Here is an 18,514-nt window from a genome sequence, read left to right on the forward strand (position 1 = left end):
AATTTGGATAAAATGCCTCATCAAAAATAGAAATCGCTAGAGTTTTAAGATCCCTCACTCTTGTTTGGAAAAAGATTTTGCAATTAAGACACCCTGTTAGTGCTAGGCTCATCATTAAGCATAAAATTGGCAATGGCAATGATACAAGCTTCTGGCTTGACAATTGGGCAGTGGGAGGACCACTATATCTGCGTTTCCCCTTACAACTTCTCATTAATAATGGTTTGGATGAGAATACCAAAGTGAGTGATTTTATTGTCAACCACATGTGGTCTTTCCCACCTCCTTTGTCTACAGCTATCCCAGAATTGCCCACTCTGCATCATCCAACACCAAACATCAGTACATTTGTAACCCAAATGTCACATGTTTTTTTATGCTTATTACTGTAAGTAGTTGAGGAAAAACGTTGATTAATTAAATAGCTCCATCAGTGGAATCTGAGTTGATATATATGGTGATTCCATATGCAACATATAATTAATTATTCTTTACAAGTAGGTGGGTTATTTGATAATGACCTCAATTACGTATCAACCGTCTATTTGCCAGTTTTTTTGTCAATTTGTGATCAATGTAAGAAGTTGTTTTTTAGCTCATGCATTATGTTTTCGAGTTTTCATTTCATGTTCTGTTTGGTGGTTAGCACAATTCTCAGCTATGAACTTGACATAATCAAAAAAGAGAATGACAGGATGCTAACCCATGTTCAGATTAAATAATCCTTTTTTTTTTTTTTTTTTTCCCTTCCGAAGTTGATGTTAACCCATGTTCAGATAAAATAATCAACCATGACCATTATTGAAACACTTCTTTATTAGATATCAGGAGGTATTGAAATCCTATCATGTGATCAGAATGGACTCATGGAGTACTCTATAATATTTTAAATGTGATCCCAGTCATTAATAATAACTGCGTTACCATGAGTTGTTAATCCTGAATTTTTTTTTTTTAGTTTATGTTCAATTTTTTTTTAACTCCACCTTATCTTTTTTATTATTAATATTTCTATATATTTCATATTTCATATGCTTTTATTCTCTTTGAAATTCAAGAACTTGTTTGTTGTGATATTGGTTGAGCTTTTTAAGCTATATCATTTTGTTTTTTTCACTTCTTAAGATAGTTAACAAATCACCAAGAGTAGTATCTTCTCAAGTTTTCAAGTTGTTGTAGCCCAAAAAGGTAATTGTATTATTTGCCAGACAAAAAACGAAAAGAAAAAGGAAAAAAAGAAAAGAAAAAGAGATCATTGAACTAGTTCCTGACTTCAAGACTTTGTTTGGGCCAATCTTAGAGTTTAGAGGGTTGTTTGACAGGCCTAGATGCAGCTAGTAACATTGTGTTCTCATTTGTCACTTAGTATTTTAAAGGTATATATATATATATATATTATTGTTTTTCCTTCTTATAACTCTTTCCTTTGCAGTTAGCTAATATAATGGTTTGTGCACTTGTTTTTTGTTTTAGTGTTGGAAACTTCCTGATATGATGTTTGCTACAAGGCGCAGCTTATCTGATGCATGCACTTCTATAGCTAAACAGCTTGAGAATGTTTACTCATCGATTTCGGTAAGTTTATTTCCTCACAACTAGTCCGTTCTTCATTATCATGTTAAGACAAATGGTTAATAAAGCAGTTATAGTAAATGATGAAATTATTTATGCGACAGCATCACCTCGTTATTCACATGTCATAAGGACAATGATGTTTGTTGATGGTTAATGTTTTATGTATGTGTTGCTCTGATGTACTGGAGATAGGGAGCACAGCCCAATTTATCCTTTGTGATATGATTCCGGTCCAGAATATATCCGCTAAGCATGGGAAGCACCTTTGGTTTGGAGGAGAAGTTGGATACAATTCAGAAGTTACTTGAGTAGCAACAACAGCTCCTTGAGCAACAGCAACAACATTTTATGATTGCATTCAGTTTAAAATGATGTTTTAACTTTTAAGGATGTTTGGAACCATTTGATGTTAAAGCAGCTAGTAAATACTTTTAGTTCTTGTTTACAAAACTAGAAAATTTGTAGCTTTTTCATGAGATTAAGAGCTCGTTTGTTGGCACTGTATTGTGGTGATAATCTATTTTTTTTCTTTCTAGAATGATATTGTGGATGTTTGTACTTTTTAGTTCTGATGTTTTGATATATAAGGTTGATGTAGTTTAGTAGTGTTTCTAGAACACAAATCCAGCAGAGAAAATAATAATAATAATAATAAAGCATTATGGACAGTTACAAATTTAATAATAATAATAAAAATAATAATAATAAAATCCTATTAGGGACAGTACAAATTGTGCCTAATAAAAATTGTATTAGGGACAGACAAGTCCGTCCGTAATATATTAACTATTAGGGACAGTAAATACCGTTCCTAATAAATCAAAGGGGGGACAGTCTTATTTGGGACAGTAAGACCGTCCCTAATAAATCAAAGGGGGACGGTCTTATTTGGGACGGTAAGTCCATCCCTAAAGGTTGACTTTTTTAGGGACGGATAATTTTTACCGTCCCTAAAAATCTTTTAGGACACAACTATTAGGGACGGTTGAATTCGATCATCAAGGACGGTCTTAGGGCTTTTAGGGACAGAATGGACTGTCCCTAAAAACTAAATTTCTTGTAGTGAAACAAGCCCATAAACTGTGGAGGAATGGGGAAATCAATACGATTGACTGCAAACCCAATCAAGTGCAAGTTTCTTTTCATAAAGGGGATCTCAAAAGGGTGCAACACCAACACGAAGACCTATTAGTAGTTAGTCTACTAATGGCCAACTGTTTAGTCAGACGAGTACTAATTGACCCCAGCAGTAGCGCTAATATCATGACAAAGTGGACGTTCAATCAGTTAAAATTGGCCGCAGACCAGATTCGTCCCACTAAAAGCCCTTTGGTAGGATTCGATAGAAGAAGAGTGGAGCCCACAGGTGTGATCACGCTATCAGTCACTGCTGCTAAAAGATCTCTGAAAGAGAACTTCGTGATTGTGGATATTAACCTGACCTACAATTTGCTAATGGGTCGATGATGGATCCACCACATGGAAGGAGTCCCATTAACCCTGCACCAAGTCATAAGATGCGTAAGCCCAAATGGTTAAGAGGTCATCGATTTCTAGGGGAACCAAGTAACAGCAAAGGAGTGCTACCACACGACGGTTTATCCTTCCGATAAGGGCAAGAAATTGCTAAAATAGCAATTACCGAGCTCTTCCCCTCCAAAAGAGATGGAGGAACCGGAAGAAGAGCATCTTACTATAGAAGCCATGCAGATAGTCACAGGGGACGAGCGCAAGCTGACCTACATAGGGACTCTCTAGTCAGTTCAGGAGAAGGAGGAGCTGGCAGAAATCCTAAGGAAGAACGCAGATATCTTTGCCTGGAATCACTAGGACATGCCGGGGATTGACCCATGGACGGCCTGTTTTAGCTTGAACGTGGACCCCAGCCACCATCCGATGAAACAAAAGCAAAGAAAGTTTGCCCCCGAAAGGATTAAAATCATTACCGAAGAAGTCAATCGACTTTTAGAAGCAAGGTTCGTCAGAGAAGTCCAGTATCCTCAATGGTTGTCAAATGTGGTGGTTGTCCAGAAAAAGAATGGTAAATGGCGAGTATGCATTGACTTCACCAACCTGAACAAAGCGTGCCCAAAAGATAGCTTCCCACTCCCCAAGATCGATCAAATGGTAGACGCTACAATCGGATATGAAAAACTGACTTTCCTTGATGCTTACTCGGGCTACAACCAAATCCCGATGAACCCTTTGGACGAAGAAAAGACTTCTTTCATCACCGAACGGGGGACCTATTGTTACAAGGTAATGCCCTTTGGGTTAAAAAATGCAGGAGCAACTTATCAGAAGCTGATCAACAAAATATTCGAAGAACAGATCGGCCGAACGGTCAAAGCTTACATAGATGATATGGTTGTGAAAAGCAAAGTTAAGAAAAATCATCAGCAACACCTGCAGGATGTGTTTGATACTCTCAGGAAACATAGAATGATGTTAAACCCAGCAAAATGTTCGTTCGGAGTGTCCTCGGGACAGTTCCTCGGTCACCTGATGAGCAAAAGGGGAATAGAGGCAAGTCCCACTTAGTTGACAAAATTGCTACAAAGTCAAGAGCCCCGAACCGTGAGGGAAGTCCAAATCCTCACTGGGAGAGTAGCGACTCTTAGCCGTTTTATATCCAGACTATCAGACAAATGCAAACCGTTCTTCGACGCAATCAGAGCTAGAAAAGAAGATATCTGGGGGGCAAAGCAGAGAGAAGCTCTCGTGAAACTCAAGGAATACATGACAAGTCCCCTAATTCTATCTGCTCCAGAACCTGAAGAGCCATTGTACCTCTACCTAGCAGTATCTCAGTCAGCAACCTGTTCAGCCTTAGTAAGAAAAATGGGAAAAAAGCAACACCCGGTCTTTTACTTCAGTACGGCCATGATGGACGCAGAAAGCCGGTACTCAATGGCAGAAAAAATCATTATTGCTCTAATTTAGACCAAAAGGAAACTCCGACACTATTTCGAGGCTCATAGTAGTTCCCAGATACATCCTATCAAAGCAATTCTCAGTAAATCAGACATCTCAGGTCAAATCACCAAATGGGCAATTAAATTAAGCTCCTTTGACATCTGGTACGAATCGCACACCGCAAAAAAAGGGCAAGTGGTTACAGATTTTCTCTTGGACTATACCCAGGGGAAAAACAACAAACCACGAAAGAGCCTTGCTCGGAATTATACGTCGATGGTTCCTCAAGTCAAAACAGAGTCGGAGTAGGAATAGAGATAAGAACCCCCAAGGGGACCAAAATCCAACAATCAGTCCGACTAGAGTTCCCAATCATAAACAATGAAGCTGAATATGAGGCGTTGTTGGCAGGGCTCAGATTGGCCAAGGAACTCCAAGTAAAGTACCTCAAAGCCTATAGCGATTCGCAACTCATCACAAGGCAAGTGACGGGAGAATACACCACCAGAGAGGGCAGAATGAATGCATACCAAGAAGAAGTTGAAAAAATGACAAAATACTTTGATACAATCAAATTTCAGCAGATCCCTAGGGTAGAAAACCCGATAGCTGATCGTTTGGCGAATGCAGCATCCATAGCGGACGAGTCACTCACCAGGGTCATCCCCATTGATGTCCTAGATACACCGAGCATCACAAGGGGAATGCAGGTGTTGGTCATCCCATGGGAACCAAGTCGGATAGATCCAATATTGGCTTACCTTGAGAGAAGAGAACTCCCCAATTCTAAGGAAGCAGCCCGACTGCTAAGGATGAAAGCTGCCAAATATTCTGTGGTAGGAGGACAGCTCTTCAAATGATTATATTCCGGGCCCTACCTCAACTGTCGGACCCCAACGGAGTCTCGAAAAGTTCTAAAATTGATACACAAAGGGGAGTGCGGGAATCATTCTGGGGGCATGTCGTTGGCTCATAAAGCTCTCACTCAAGGTTATTTCTAGCCCTACATGGCAAGGGAAGCAGAAGAATACTCTCGCAGATGCGACAAATGTCAAAGGTATTCCCCCCTCGTCCATCTACCCCCGGAAGAAATACACACCATGAGCAACCCATAGCCATTCGCACAATGGGGAATGGACGTGGTAGGACCCCTACCAATGGCAGCATCGCAGAAAAGGTGCGCCTTGTTAGCCACTGATTATTTCACTAAATAGGTAGAAGCAGAGGCATACGCAAGTGTGACTAATGTCCAAGTGAAAAAATTCGTTTGGAACAACCTGATATGCAGATTCGAAATCCCAAAGTCCATCATCATAGACAACAGGCCGAATTTGGATAATCAATACACTCAACGTTTCTTCGACAAATATGGTATCAACCAGAAAGTATCAGCTGCATACCACCCCCAAGGCAATGGACAAGCGGAGATAACCAACAGGACAATCTTTGCCTGCATCAAAAAGAAGCTTGAAGATAAAAAAGGGAAGTGGTTAGAAGAATTGCCAAATGTCCTATGGGTATACAGAACCACCCCGAGAAGTCCCACTGGTGAAACCCCTTTCTCTCTAGCTTACGGCACCGAGGTCGTAATCCCCACCGAAGTGGTAACACCCACCATCTGAAGCTTAGCTTGGAACCAGGAGTTAAATAATCAGCTTTTGGAACACAGTCTAGATCTATTGAAAGAAAAAAGGGAAGCCGGCCATCCGACTAGCAACCTACCAGTAGAAGATAGCAAATAGTTATAACAAAAAGGTTAGAAGGAGAAGCTTCAATCCAGGAGATCTGGTGCTCCTAAAATCAGAAAAGTATGTCAGCAAATTGGAACCTAACTGGGAAGGGCTATACCGAATATCAGATGTGATTGGAAAAGGAGCTTACAAACTTTGACACCTGGATGGCACCGAAATGACCAAGCCGAGGAATGTAATGAACCTGAAAAGGTACTTTCAATAAAGTAGATCGTATAGTGTTTTTTAGTACTATACTTTTTGAATAAATAAAACTGCTGACAGCCTTTTTCAAATGTCCCACATCGAATAAAAACAAAACTTCTGACTATTATTTAAAGTGGAATAACACAAGATCTAAACAGTGGAGTGGACCCCCTGATAGTAGGTGACCCATAACGGGACCCACCATCAGGGTCTCCACTTCACACTTTTTATCTTTTATCTTACCATAAATAAGGTCTTATCACCTACGAGAAACGATGTCCCACATTGTTCAAAAAGTGGAATCTAACCCGTTTTCTTATAAGGATCCACACTAACCTTCTATCAGTGTGTGGGACCCATTGACAATGGGACCCTACTTACGACACTAAAGTGCCCCATTGTCAGAGGTCTCCATACACTTCCCACATATTTTCCCCTTTTTTAGAAAGTACGGTCCCACATCGATAAAAAAGGAAAATAATCCCTTATTATTATAATATGGCCTGCCGGGTATACAATTAGCGGGTGAGGGCCCTAAATTACGAGGCCCATGGATAATCTCAGCTCATTATCAGAGGGGGTCCGTAATTTAGAGTCTTCCCCGCTTTCTTTTGGGATAGGTCACTTCTTTTCAAATCCCTATCTCACTTTAAACAGAAAATGGGTTTTCTATAAGACAGAATCGTTTAAATTCTAAACGTCAGCAATGGAACGCCTATACAAAGAAGGTCTGACACCCATTTTAACCAAAAAAAGGCCCAATAAAAAGGGGTGAACTCGCGACAACACACTCAAGACGAACTTACAAATAGGCAAGGGCCCCAAAAGCTTAACGCCTGAACGGGCTTGACCGGATAAATCACTCAAGTCCAAAAAAGCCGAACGGCCCCAAGAGCCGATCGCAAAATAGGCGAAGGCCCCAAGAGCCTAACACCCGAACGGGCTTGACCAGATAAACCGCTCAAGTCCAAAAAAGCCGAACGGCCCTAAGAGCCGATCGCAAAATAGGCGAAGGCCCCAAGAGCCTAATGCCCGAACGAGCTTGACCGGATAAATCGCTCAAGTCTAAAAAAGTCGAACGGCCCCAAGAGCCTAACGCCCAAACGGGCTTGACCGGATAAACCGCTCAAGACCAAAAAAGTCGAACGGCCCCAAGAGCCGATCGCAAAATAGGCAAATACCCCAAGAGCCTAACGCCCGAACGGGCTTAACCGGATAAACCGCTCAAGTCCAAAAAAGCTGAACGGCCCCAAGAACCAATCGCAAAATAGGCGAAGGCCCCAAGAGCCTAACACCCAAACGGGCTTGATCGGATAAACCGCTCAAGACCAAAAAAGCCGAACGGCCCCAAGAACGGATCGTAAAATAGGCGAAGGCCTCAAGAGCTTAACGCACGAACGGACTTGACCGGATAAACCGCTCAAGACCAAAAAAGCCGAACGGCCCCAAGAGCCGATCGCAAAATAGGCGAAGAGCCGATCGCAAAATAGGCGAAGAGCCAATCGCAAAATAGGCGAAGGCCCCAAATGCCTAACGTCCGAATCCTAATTGCAAAATAGACAAATATATCGAGTCACAAGCAATAATGTAAACAAAAGTAATCCCAAAGATTGTAAAAAGAAAACCTTTATGTTCTTACATGTAGGTGAGGGTTTTTACAAAAGAGGTAGGGCATACCCAACACCTCAAAAAAAAAAAAAGGGGGGGGGGGGGGGGGAAGCTACAAAGGATCACCATCAGGCACATCTCCACCTTCTGTATTGAACCTCTGTGTAAACGCATCAACTAACTCTACTCTGGTTGGAACAAAGGAAGGGGTATCGAGTGACAAGGCAGGTAATCCCTAAGAACCTGAAGGATAATGGAGAGGAGGCGGAACCTCGCCAGACACCTCACTCTTCAGTAAAGCAGTAAACTCTGTCTCTCTAGGGCCAGCCGAAGGCTCGGCATACTCACTTGCAACCAAGAGCCCCTATTTGGCATCATGCTCGTCAGCATCACCATAATCTCTCTCCTCAGAAGGAAGCTGCCCTTGAGCAAAACCAAGCCTGAAGCCTTTGGCATAGCAGAGATTCGCAATATGGGAAAAACGGTTAAACATCTCCAAACCCCCATCCTTGTAGGTTTGAATAAAAGAGTTTGCCTTCCCAAGCTGTAGGTCAAGCTCAGCTGCTTTGTCCTTAAGCTCCCTAGCTCTTTTGCCAAAATACTCAATTGACTTAAGCTGCTGAGCTTTTTCCCTATTCTCCTCGACGAGAGAAGCCTCCAAAGCACTTACCCTCTTCTGAAGTGCAGCAGATTGGTTCGCATGAAAGGAGTCAACTAAGAGCTTCTTCATAAGAGCAAACATTAAGAAAGAGCTCTGCACAAAGACAACATGGAATTATTTAAAAAAAAAAAACAGAGGGATAAGAAAGGGTTAACTCCATTATGGATTTGGGAGTAAGGGACAACAGATCATCAACACTCATTTGTTGTTATAAAATTTCATCTCTGGGAGGCCACATCTCTTTAGCCAAACCCATCAACGTCTCTGGGTCTTCGGCTCCAGAGTCACCAATAGTGATAGGGGACCCATCAGACTTCATTATTTCGGGGAACCACTTCTCGGTAGACCCCGCGAAATCACCCCCAGCGACATCAGCAGCGCCAGGAATCAAAGCATTTTTTCCTCCGAAGGCCCCAACCATTAACTTGGGACGTTTCGAAGAAGAATCATCCTTCGCTGATGGACGCTTAGTCCCTGACTGGGCCCCTTTTTGCTTTTGAGAAGGAGAAAACCTGTTCGCCTCAACAAGAAGGTTCTTCCTTTCTTACAATAACTTAGCGACCGCCTCCCTCTCCTTCTTTATCGTACGGGGTTTTGGAGAAGGAAGTTTCATCACTGATTGAGAGAGGGTAAGAGGGGCAGGCGATAATATAGCCTCAGAGTCGGAGGCGTCAAGATCAATAAGCTCCTCAGGATTTAAAGCACTTACTGGGGGATCTCTTGAGATCACCTCAAAAAGAGAAGAGGAGAGAAGGATCTTGGCAGAAGGAACGTCGCTCCAAACTCTTTCCTGTAAATAGGCAAGACGACTATCTGTAAATTTTGAAGAGAAAAAATCAGTTTTGTGACCTAGGAAGTCATATATACAACAAAAATGCTTTACGACACAAACAAAGCAAGAAGACTCGCCCGAATCATCAAATGCAGGAACAGATGGGGCATGAAAGCTCGATCAGATGAATAAATCCCCAACAGAAGAAGACCGCCACGCCCCTCCAACCTTAACAATTTTGTACTTCCACTCTTTGTTAGAGGTATTAAGATGAGAGAAAAGAGTTCTACCCGATCTAGAATGAAAGTGGAACCTACCCTCTTTTCCTTTCAATCTATCAAGCGAGTAGCAAAACAGAAGATCGGCAATATTCAAGGTTAACCCTCGAACCCTGCTCAAAGCAAGAACACGGGAGAGAATACGGGAGAAATTAGGATTAACCTGAAGAGGAGCCAAATTCAACACTGACAAAACCTGAAGGTAAAAAAGATTTAAGGGGAATCGAAATGAGGGAAAATGCAAAGCTGAGAAGAGCATTTCGCCCTCCTCCAAACCCTCACCTATACTAAAGTTCAAATCATGGTCGTACTCCTCTAGGGTAACGTCAGAAGGAACACGATTCTTCTTTCTCAACTGAAAAATCGAAAAGGACTTCATTTCTACAACATCTGCAGGGAGGACTATGGGACCCTCGGCATAATCTCTCAGACTCACCGCCACAGTTCCCGACTCAGAATCAGACATGTGAACGCTATGAGTTCGTTCACTACTTTCTTGACTCATAATATAAGAAAGATAAAACGAAAAGAAAACTAACCTCGACGGATGGAATGAGATGTCGAAGCAGCTAGCAATCGGATTCTCGCCAAAACTCAGGAACAAAATCACAAATACAGATGCCCAAATCACGAAAACACAGTATATAAGCTAAAAGGGGCGGACAACGGAAGAGCAAACACGAAATCCTAGAATCGACAGCGCGAACGGTAATGATCAGCAATAACAACCGCGAAAACTTCTCCACTTCCCGAAAACGGTTACAATTCCTTATATGAATCAAATTCATCAAAAGGAATCGGAGGCAAAGTGTGAAGGGAAAAAAATCATGCCAATCGCAAAACACCACGTGGCGGCAAAAGGCAGCCCACAACCAAGTTAAAAAAACTAGAAGCCCATAATCAAACATAAGCCCAGCGAAGGAAGGCCTACTTAAAACAAAGGCAGAACGAACAGGCCCAATCTTGACAAGGCCCAAACTCCATAACGCCCGTAATAATGTCGAATGCACGATCTGTAGGCATAAATTACCCACATTTGGGAATAAAAGCCAAGAAACGGCTCCATGTAAATTCCTAAGCAAAAATACTTATAAATAGAGCCTGAACAAAGGTGAAGAGCATCGAACTCTGAATATTACTATTATCTCAAAGATTTGCTTGTTTCCCTTCTTGATTTTTTCTGTGTGTTCTCCATAATTGATCTCTTTAGGTGTTCGAGTGTAAAAAATTGCGCCCCCACTTGTATTCTCAAACTTTCGTAAAAAGAGGAGGTTATACCACCTAAGTCAATGACCTGGGTCATTGTCCGCTATCACACATGGAACACATTTGCCTGAAATAGCTAGGGTGGTGCACTGCAATTCACAGTAGGGCATGCACATTATATGGTTTGTAACACAATTGAAGCAACAACAAATGAGGCTGTAAGAAGTCTTGAGTTCCAAATTCAGGAGTCAAGACCGTGTGGTATGTGCAACAATGCTTCAAAAGTTGAGCAAATTAAAAAGGCAAGGAGTTTAATTATGATAATTTCAAATCTTGTCATGTAGTGGACAAAGACACCAGTCAATATGATTTTTGATCCACACACCTTTGCAAAGATATTATTAGCACGTGATTAGTGCAGTCATTAATGTTTAAGAAAAAGAATAATTGTTTAACCTAATTGGAGGAGATGAGTCAAAAGGGAAGGCCAATGCCACTATGAAGTGAGACCAGCCCACGAGGGGCTGGGAACAAATCAACCTTCTACTTCGGCTCACATCTCCTGTGTGTGTATAGATCACCATCAAGTGTGTTCTCATTAATTGACAGCGTTGGGAGGGATGAATTAAATATACATCTAACCTTGGACATTATTAATTTACATAAAGTGAACCTTTTGAGCATTCAAATACACATTCTCATGCTTGTCAGTCCATAAATCTTCAAAGGACATGTCAAAAACTAGCCATATCTTCGAAAGACATGCCAAAAACTAGCCATAGTTTAACAGGGTGATATATTTAGAACTTTTTAAAATGTTCTATAATACGTTAGTACTGTGAAAATTTTCAAAAAAAACATGCCAAAAACTAGCTAAATATTGTTTAACACGGTGATATATTTAGAACTTTTTAAAATATTCTATAATACGTTAGTATTGTGAAAATTTTTAAAAAAAAACATGCCAAAAACTAGCTATACCTTCGAAAGACTTGCCAAAAATTAGCCATTGTGTAACGCAGTGATCTATTTAGGGTTTCTTAGAATACACTATAATTCACCACCGGACACATATAATCCCCTCATCAAACCAAAAAATTACCCAAAAAAATGTCTAAAAATGGTCAGGGGAAATTGAACTCCCGCCTTCTTATTAAGCTATCATTTATGGTAGAATTTCATTCTAACACAACTTACAATTATAGACATCATATATAGTTTACTTGTATATGCTATTTTCTCATTAAACATCCAACCCTACCCCTTTTGAAAACTAAAACACTTCTTCGAGATTGTGTATACTACTAGATCTCACTTGGTCAAACCTCACACTTTTTTTTAGTTGGTACTCACACACACGTACTTTCATTGAAGTTCAGACCCTCTAACTTTTTTAAAAAAAGTAAGAATCTAGTATCGCTATGTCACTGACGTGTTAAAACCTCACACATTTTTTTCAAAAACAACCAATTTCTCAAGACTACGGCCAAGATTAGGAAAAAAAAAATAACAATTTTTCCAAAAATGCCGTATGGAGGTTTTCTTGCCGAGTTAAAAAAAGAAAAATAAAAATAAAAAGAAAAAGAAAAGAAAAAGAACCAAGCACCCACTTATAATATGAGCTCCTCAGCCCTTTAAGGGTGGGTAGGCAAGAGTAAGATAGGTATTTCTGATTTCAAATTTCAATATCCCAAGTTTAATAGAAGCATTCACTATCCTGGCTTGGAGATAGACCGTTATAATTAAGATTGACGGTTATAATTAAGATTGACCATATACATGTTATGGGTATTAATTTTTCTTTCATGTTTAATTAACCAATTGAGGCACTAACCCCTTAACAATCCTTCCAACAATTAAGAGAAACAGAGTGAGAAAATATTAAATGATCTTATAATTAAGACCTTTAATTATATACATAAGAAATTAAGTAAGATGATAATGAGGATCTGCATGAAGTGTTGATTCTCTCTCATAATTTATGTGTGAACACATCATGTCATATGGTAGAACTCACACAATACACAATCAACATAGTTCGAATTTCGAGGATGTATCATTTTTTAAGAAAATATTTGGAGTTTGCAAATTTTTTTCTTTTTTTAGGAAATTCCAAGCCTTAATCATAATTAATTACCACATGTTATATATAGTGGACTTATATCCTGCTTGACAAAGAATATCCTATTTATCAAGTTGAAATATTGAATTATAAAGTTTTATTTCTTTTCAGAATGTTAAAATGACACCAGTCGAATCAGCTTGTAGGAAGCTGCTCATTAGATTTTTTTTTAAAAAAAGTTTATTTTTTCATTTTTATTTAATACACTACTTTTGACTCCACTTATTAGTGAGTAAATACATTTTACCAAACGAGGTAAGGATAAAATAAAAAAGAGGTTTACTATGACTTACTACTATTTTTGTTTACCAGTTCATGTCATCGTCTGGGCGGTAATGGTCGGTTTGTCTTGTAAGAAATAATATGTCATGCTATGCACGTGCGTAACACCAAATTGATTATAAAATATATTGACTTTTCACATAATTATCTGAAGGGAGAAGATAAAAAAAGAGAAGGAAAGACCATAATTGTTTTTTGTTTTATTTTATTTTTGAATAAGAATACTCGATGAAGTTCTGAGAAGAGGAGAGACTACCTCGGTTCAGATTTAGTACTCTGTATGATGATACAAAAGTGAGAACTTTTTGCTTTGTTTTTTTTTGAAGGTACAAAAGTGCGAACTTTGAAAGTACGAAAGACATATTCCCTGAATAAAGTAAAATATAGTACTATGTTAGTCTTATTTTAAATGTCAATAATGTGAGTCACAATTTTTAAAAATAACATTTAAAATGAGACGGAAATAATATCTCTCATGAGTAAAAAGGTAACAAGTAAGTAAGAGGAATGATCTTCATGAAAGATTTTGTTAAGGTTGTGAAGGTTATTTCACTTAAGACTTATTATAAATTAGTTGAAGATTTTAATTATTGACTAAAATAAACTTTGTTCAAGTTTTTCTTGAACCTGTTTGTCATAATTGTAACTCCAATTGAATCTGTTCAAAATTTTCTTGAACTTGTTCAACGTGAATGTAATCTCAATTAAACATGTTTAAGTTTTCTTTCTACAGGTTCATCTTTAATGAAATTTTTTTTTAATTAATTTTCAAATTGATTTTTGACTCTCCGAAAAGGCTAGAATTATGGGGCAAGTTGTATTCTCTTTTTATGGGACTATTTATACAAATTCTAATCGAATTTTAGGGTGTATGGTGTGAGTGAGAGTGAGACACAAAGTGACATGTATGCAAAAGTGAGTGAAGATTTTGTGAGAGACAATCCATGGACAATTGTGTGAGAATTGTGAGTGTCTTAATTTTGTGCCTACACAAGAAAGAGTAGCAAATTGAGAGTTTGAGATAAAAATCTCCATTGTAATCCTAATTCATATTCACAGTGAAATTTATTCAATGTATTTCTAAACGTAGTCGTAACTTTTGATAAACCACGTATATCTTGTATTCTTATAATTGTTCTTATCTTTTGATTATTTGTGATTATTCCTTAAACATCGGTATTTTTTGGTTTTTATCATAACAACATATCAGAGCATTCAATTGTTTTGTTTTTCCAGTTGGTAATTATACAATTGCAAATATTAAACAATTTAGAACTTAGAATTCAAGAGGATGCCCTCATGATATAGCTGGACCAGCAAACTTTTTGTACATGCATACTTATACACTTATTTGTTTGCATTTCATAAATAGATCATGGGTATATTTATATACATATGTGCATATTGGCAGATATTATAATAGATTGACAAGGCAACAGAGTCTTTAAGTGACCCTACCCCTTCCGTGCAAATGAACTAAATTGTTTACAAATAGCGGAGACTTCGCTCGTACTCGTTCTCTTAAGAAATGAATCGAGTTCAAATTCAATTTCTAAGTTCGTTTAACAAATGAGTCAATTATAAATAATATTGGGCTTAACTCGTGCACACTCATAAACAGAAGCTCTTATATGTTCGTAAATATATTATTTTATTAAACACGTTCATAAATATAGACTTGTATAAATTCATGAACAAAAATTTATGAATCAAAAATATTTTAAACACAAGCTCAAATCAAGTCCGGACAATTTTTATTATTAAGCTAGCAGAGTGCGCAAATTTCAAAATTCAAGTGACTTCAATATTGATGTGCCAACTCCAAGCTCAACTTTTTGAGCTCGTCAAGATCCCCGTAATACACTGAAGCTCTCCTTAGTTTATTTGCAACTCTACCTCTCTTCCCTTTTCAAATCAGTTTAGCCTATCGGCTTTAAAGTGATTATATCCCTTCCCTCCCCTTTTCAATCCAATTCAGACTGTCGAATTTTTTACAAATCCTACCTCCTCTTCCCTCACCAGGGAAGGTGTTCTCCTTTCCTTTTCCCTGAATAAAGGAAACATTTTTTTTTTGTTTTCTTTTTTAATCCGGTACTTTTGACAAATCCGGATCTCTCTTTCCGTCTTTTCCTCTATTCCACACCAAAGAAAGGAGTTATCTTTTCCTTTTTCCTTTTTCCTTTTTCCTTTTTCCTTCATCCCTTTTTATTTCTATTTTTTTATTTTGTTTGTTTGTTTTACCTTCTACCAAACATGGCATAAGAACCAAAAGACCATGACTAAATGCCCTTTTCGTTTTATTCAACTTCAACAGTCATAAGTTTAACCCAAACCCAAACCCAATTGTTAGATTCAGAAAAAGTTCCAGAAAAATGGGAAGCTTTTGTTGAAGCATATGCATATTCTTTCACTAATTTATTCAATTTTCAAACACGAGAAACCAAACTCCACCTAGTTTTAAAATAATCAACGGTTTAGAAAATCAGAACACTAAAGATCCGTCAAACCAATCAGAATTCAGAAACAGATCTACTCATTAGAAAAAGAAAAAGAAAAAGAAAAAGAAGAAAAAGTTGACTAACACTTGCAACAACCCCTTCAACAAAAAGTAGTTGGGCTTTTTTTAGCAGCATAATAATCACTTCCAAAAACACATGAATACCATACTCTTTTTCAGATCAACGGTCAGAACGCCCTCCGATCCAAACATCAGAAAACACTCCGTCCTCAAAAATTCAAGATACCAACATTAATCACCGTCCGATTATTTCAAATTAGAAATATATATTACAGTTGAACGTAGAATAGTAGTACTAGAGTCAAACTCTTCCCCTCATCCATCCGTCAGAACGATGGAACGACGCCGTATCCAGCCTCTACCATGAACCCTGAAGAACCAGAGCTGAACAACATCTGATCAACCTCCGAGTCGACCTCGGTCCGCTTCGCGAACCGGCCTTTGATTCTCGGCCGAGTCTCGGCGTATGCCTTTCGAGAAGCGTAGCGAATCGTCTTCTCGAACTTCCTGTTCTTTCTCTTCTCCCTGTACCTCAAAACCCTAGCTTCCCTGTCCAGTCCCGACGGCTGCGACACCTGACTCATCGCAGACCCACCCAGATCCATGCTGCTGCTCATATTCTGACCAAATGAGTACGACATATCCGACATGGAGCTCCCTTCCGGTACCACTCCCACGTCCATTGACGACGATGACATCTGGAAAAACCATAATCAATTATATAATTATTTCAATTTCGTTCGTGAGCAGAAATGGTATTTCATAAGTATTTAAGAGAAGTAGTTTCTAGATCTGATATTTTAAAATTTGAGTGTGAGATTAACCTTGGATTGAGTAAAATCGATCTCGAAACAGTTATCCGGCGAGTATTTCATCATTTTTTCCGGCAGAGGTGCTTTGACTGTTTGAACTGGAACTACGCTATCTGCGCCAGAGTTGCGCTGTTCTTGGTGGAACTGTGTGTTGAACGGGATCGGATAATCCAAATTCAGAAATTGATCGGAATCGGAAAACAAGAGTTCGATGGACTTCATGTCCGGAACATCGGTTAAAATTTTGGGATTAGGGTTTGGGAGGTCCATCCAGGAGGCCGGAGCTTCAGCATCCGCGAGGCCAGAGTGAACATTTGGATTGTCGTCGGCCACGGTGGTCCAGTCTTCGGTGGCGGGAAGAAGGAAGGCGGCGGCGGCGGTGGACTTGACGACGGCCTCAGCAGTGTCATAGAAGGGCACGACGGGGACGCGCTCGTGACGACGTGCGAGTGGGTTAGCGGAGTGGATGTCGCGGTCGCACGTGACGCAGAGGGCGGCGGCGTCCGCCTTGCACGTGACGGCTGCTGGCGCCTGCTCGCACACCTCGCACATCCACACGCGCTCGTGCCTGGAGGCCAGCCTGTTGGCTCCGTGGATCTTGGAATCGCAGTCCATGCACATGAACGCCGAGTCAGCTCGGCAGAACAGCAACGCCACCGCCAGTTTGCACGAGTCGCACGGCTTCGTCGCCATGTTCCACCCCGCCGGAAAACTCTTGCCACCGGCTTCTTCAATCCCCATGTCTCTCTCTCTCTCTCTCTCTCTCTCTATCCTCCTACTTTCTCGCTCTATAATGATACTAATAACTCAGTAGTCGTGTAATGTAATGTACTACTACTGTTGTAATAATAATACTAACAGAGTCTTTCTCTAGCTAGTTGACAGGGCTAAGAAGCTCTTGTTGATTTCATTTGCTGGATGAGGATGTTTGGTTTGGTTTCTATCTATCTATCTAAGCTGAGTCAGAGAGGCGAAATCTAGTTGCTGACGAGTGCGGTCTGGACACGTGCATGGGCCTTGGCCACATGAAATTAATATCAAATTTTATTATGTTAAGTAGTTGTCAGTTGTCTGTGCCGACGTAGGGCCCACGTGGCTTGTCTGATAAAATCATCGTCAAACGCACTGTGATGGGGCGACCTGTTCTTCATTTCAAGTTGTAAAGTTACAGCCAATTCAGAGATCCATCACGAGATTTTTACCTTCTGTAATTTACTTTTACGCCAAATATATTATTCTTAACCCATAATAATATCAATATGAAAAAGTAAAAATGATTTCAAAATTGTGAATACATTGTGAAACTCGTCTCGAATTTTAAATGTGTGGCACATGTTAATGTTTGCTTAATTTTCATCATTTGTCAAGAAGTCAATAAATGAAACCCATTCCTTTCTTTTTGGCCATTAACATATCTCAATATTTTATTAAATTTTATATGATCTGCACCATGGGAGCAAAGCCATTTTGGATTATTTTGTTTTTAATTTTTTGTTTCTTGAATATTGTGTCATACATTGATTCTGTATGCTTGCACAGTTGAGATTCACAATAAATAAAATTTGACAAATATTATATAAGATTTATGACGAAAGCATTGTGTGGAGCAGGGGCCAAAAATTCTCAGGATATTTAGGTCAATAATTTTATTTTACTATGTAAAAGAATCACTTAATACAAGGATGAATCATTTATCATCAATTGTTTTTAAGCCCACTCTAATTATATGCTAAATTGGATGTGTTTTGTACATGGAATATAAAGTATTCATGATTAATGCTAACGAATAAATACTTGCTACTTTCTTTGATAATTAAAAAATAACTA

The 18,514-nt window shown here is 39.3% G+C and overlaps 1 protein-coding gene across 1 annotated transcript; it reads right to left on the bottom strand.

Annotated features, from left to right (window-relative positions):
* Nucleotides 1-15,873: 15,873 nt before the first annotated feature.
* Nucleotides 15,874-17,617, bottom strand: LOC132279221 (zinc finger protein CONSTANS-LIKE 4-like). The gene is made up of 2 exons (XM_059781146.1): nt 16,700-17,617; nt 15,874-16,573 (listed from the first exon to the last, which is right to left on the bottom strand). The coding sequence occupies exons 1-2, from the start codon at nt 17,426-17,428 to the stop codon at nt 16,202-16,204; spliced, it is 1,101 nt and encodes a 366-aa protein (XP_059637129.1). The 5' UTR covers nt 17,429-17,617; the 3' UTR covers nt 15,874-16,201.
* Between the last annotated feature and the right edge of the window lie 897 nt (nt 17,618-18,514).

The sequence above is a fragment of the Cornus florida genome, unplaced genomic scaffold (genome assembly GCF_030987335.1).
Source record: "Cornus florida cultivar Cherokee Brave unplaced genomic scaffold, ASM3098733v1 CherokeeBrave_3.0.0_Hap2_Chr10, whole genome shotgun sequence".
Classification (NCBI taxonomy): domain Eukaryota; kingdom Viridiplantae; phylum Streptophyta; class Magnoliopsida; order Cornales; family Cornaceae; genus Cornus; species Cornus florida.

Bases quoted from the DNA above. Each gene is read 5' to 3' on its own strand.
- LOC132279221 (XM_059781146.1), bottom strand. From the start codon at position 17,428: ATGGGGATTGAAGAAGCCGGTGGCAAGAGTTTTCCGGCGGGGTGGAAC. The intron at 16,574-16,699 runs GTTAATCTCACA...TGGTTTTTCCAG, and splicing joins TCGATTTTACTCAATCCAAG to ATGTCATCGTCGTCAATGGA.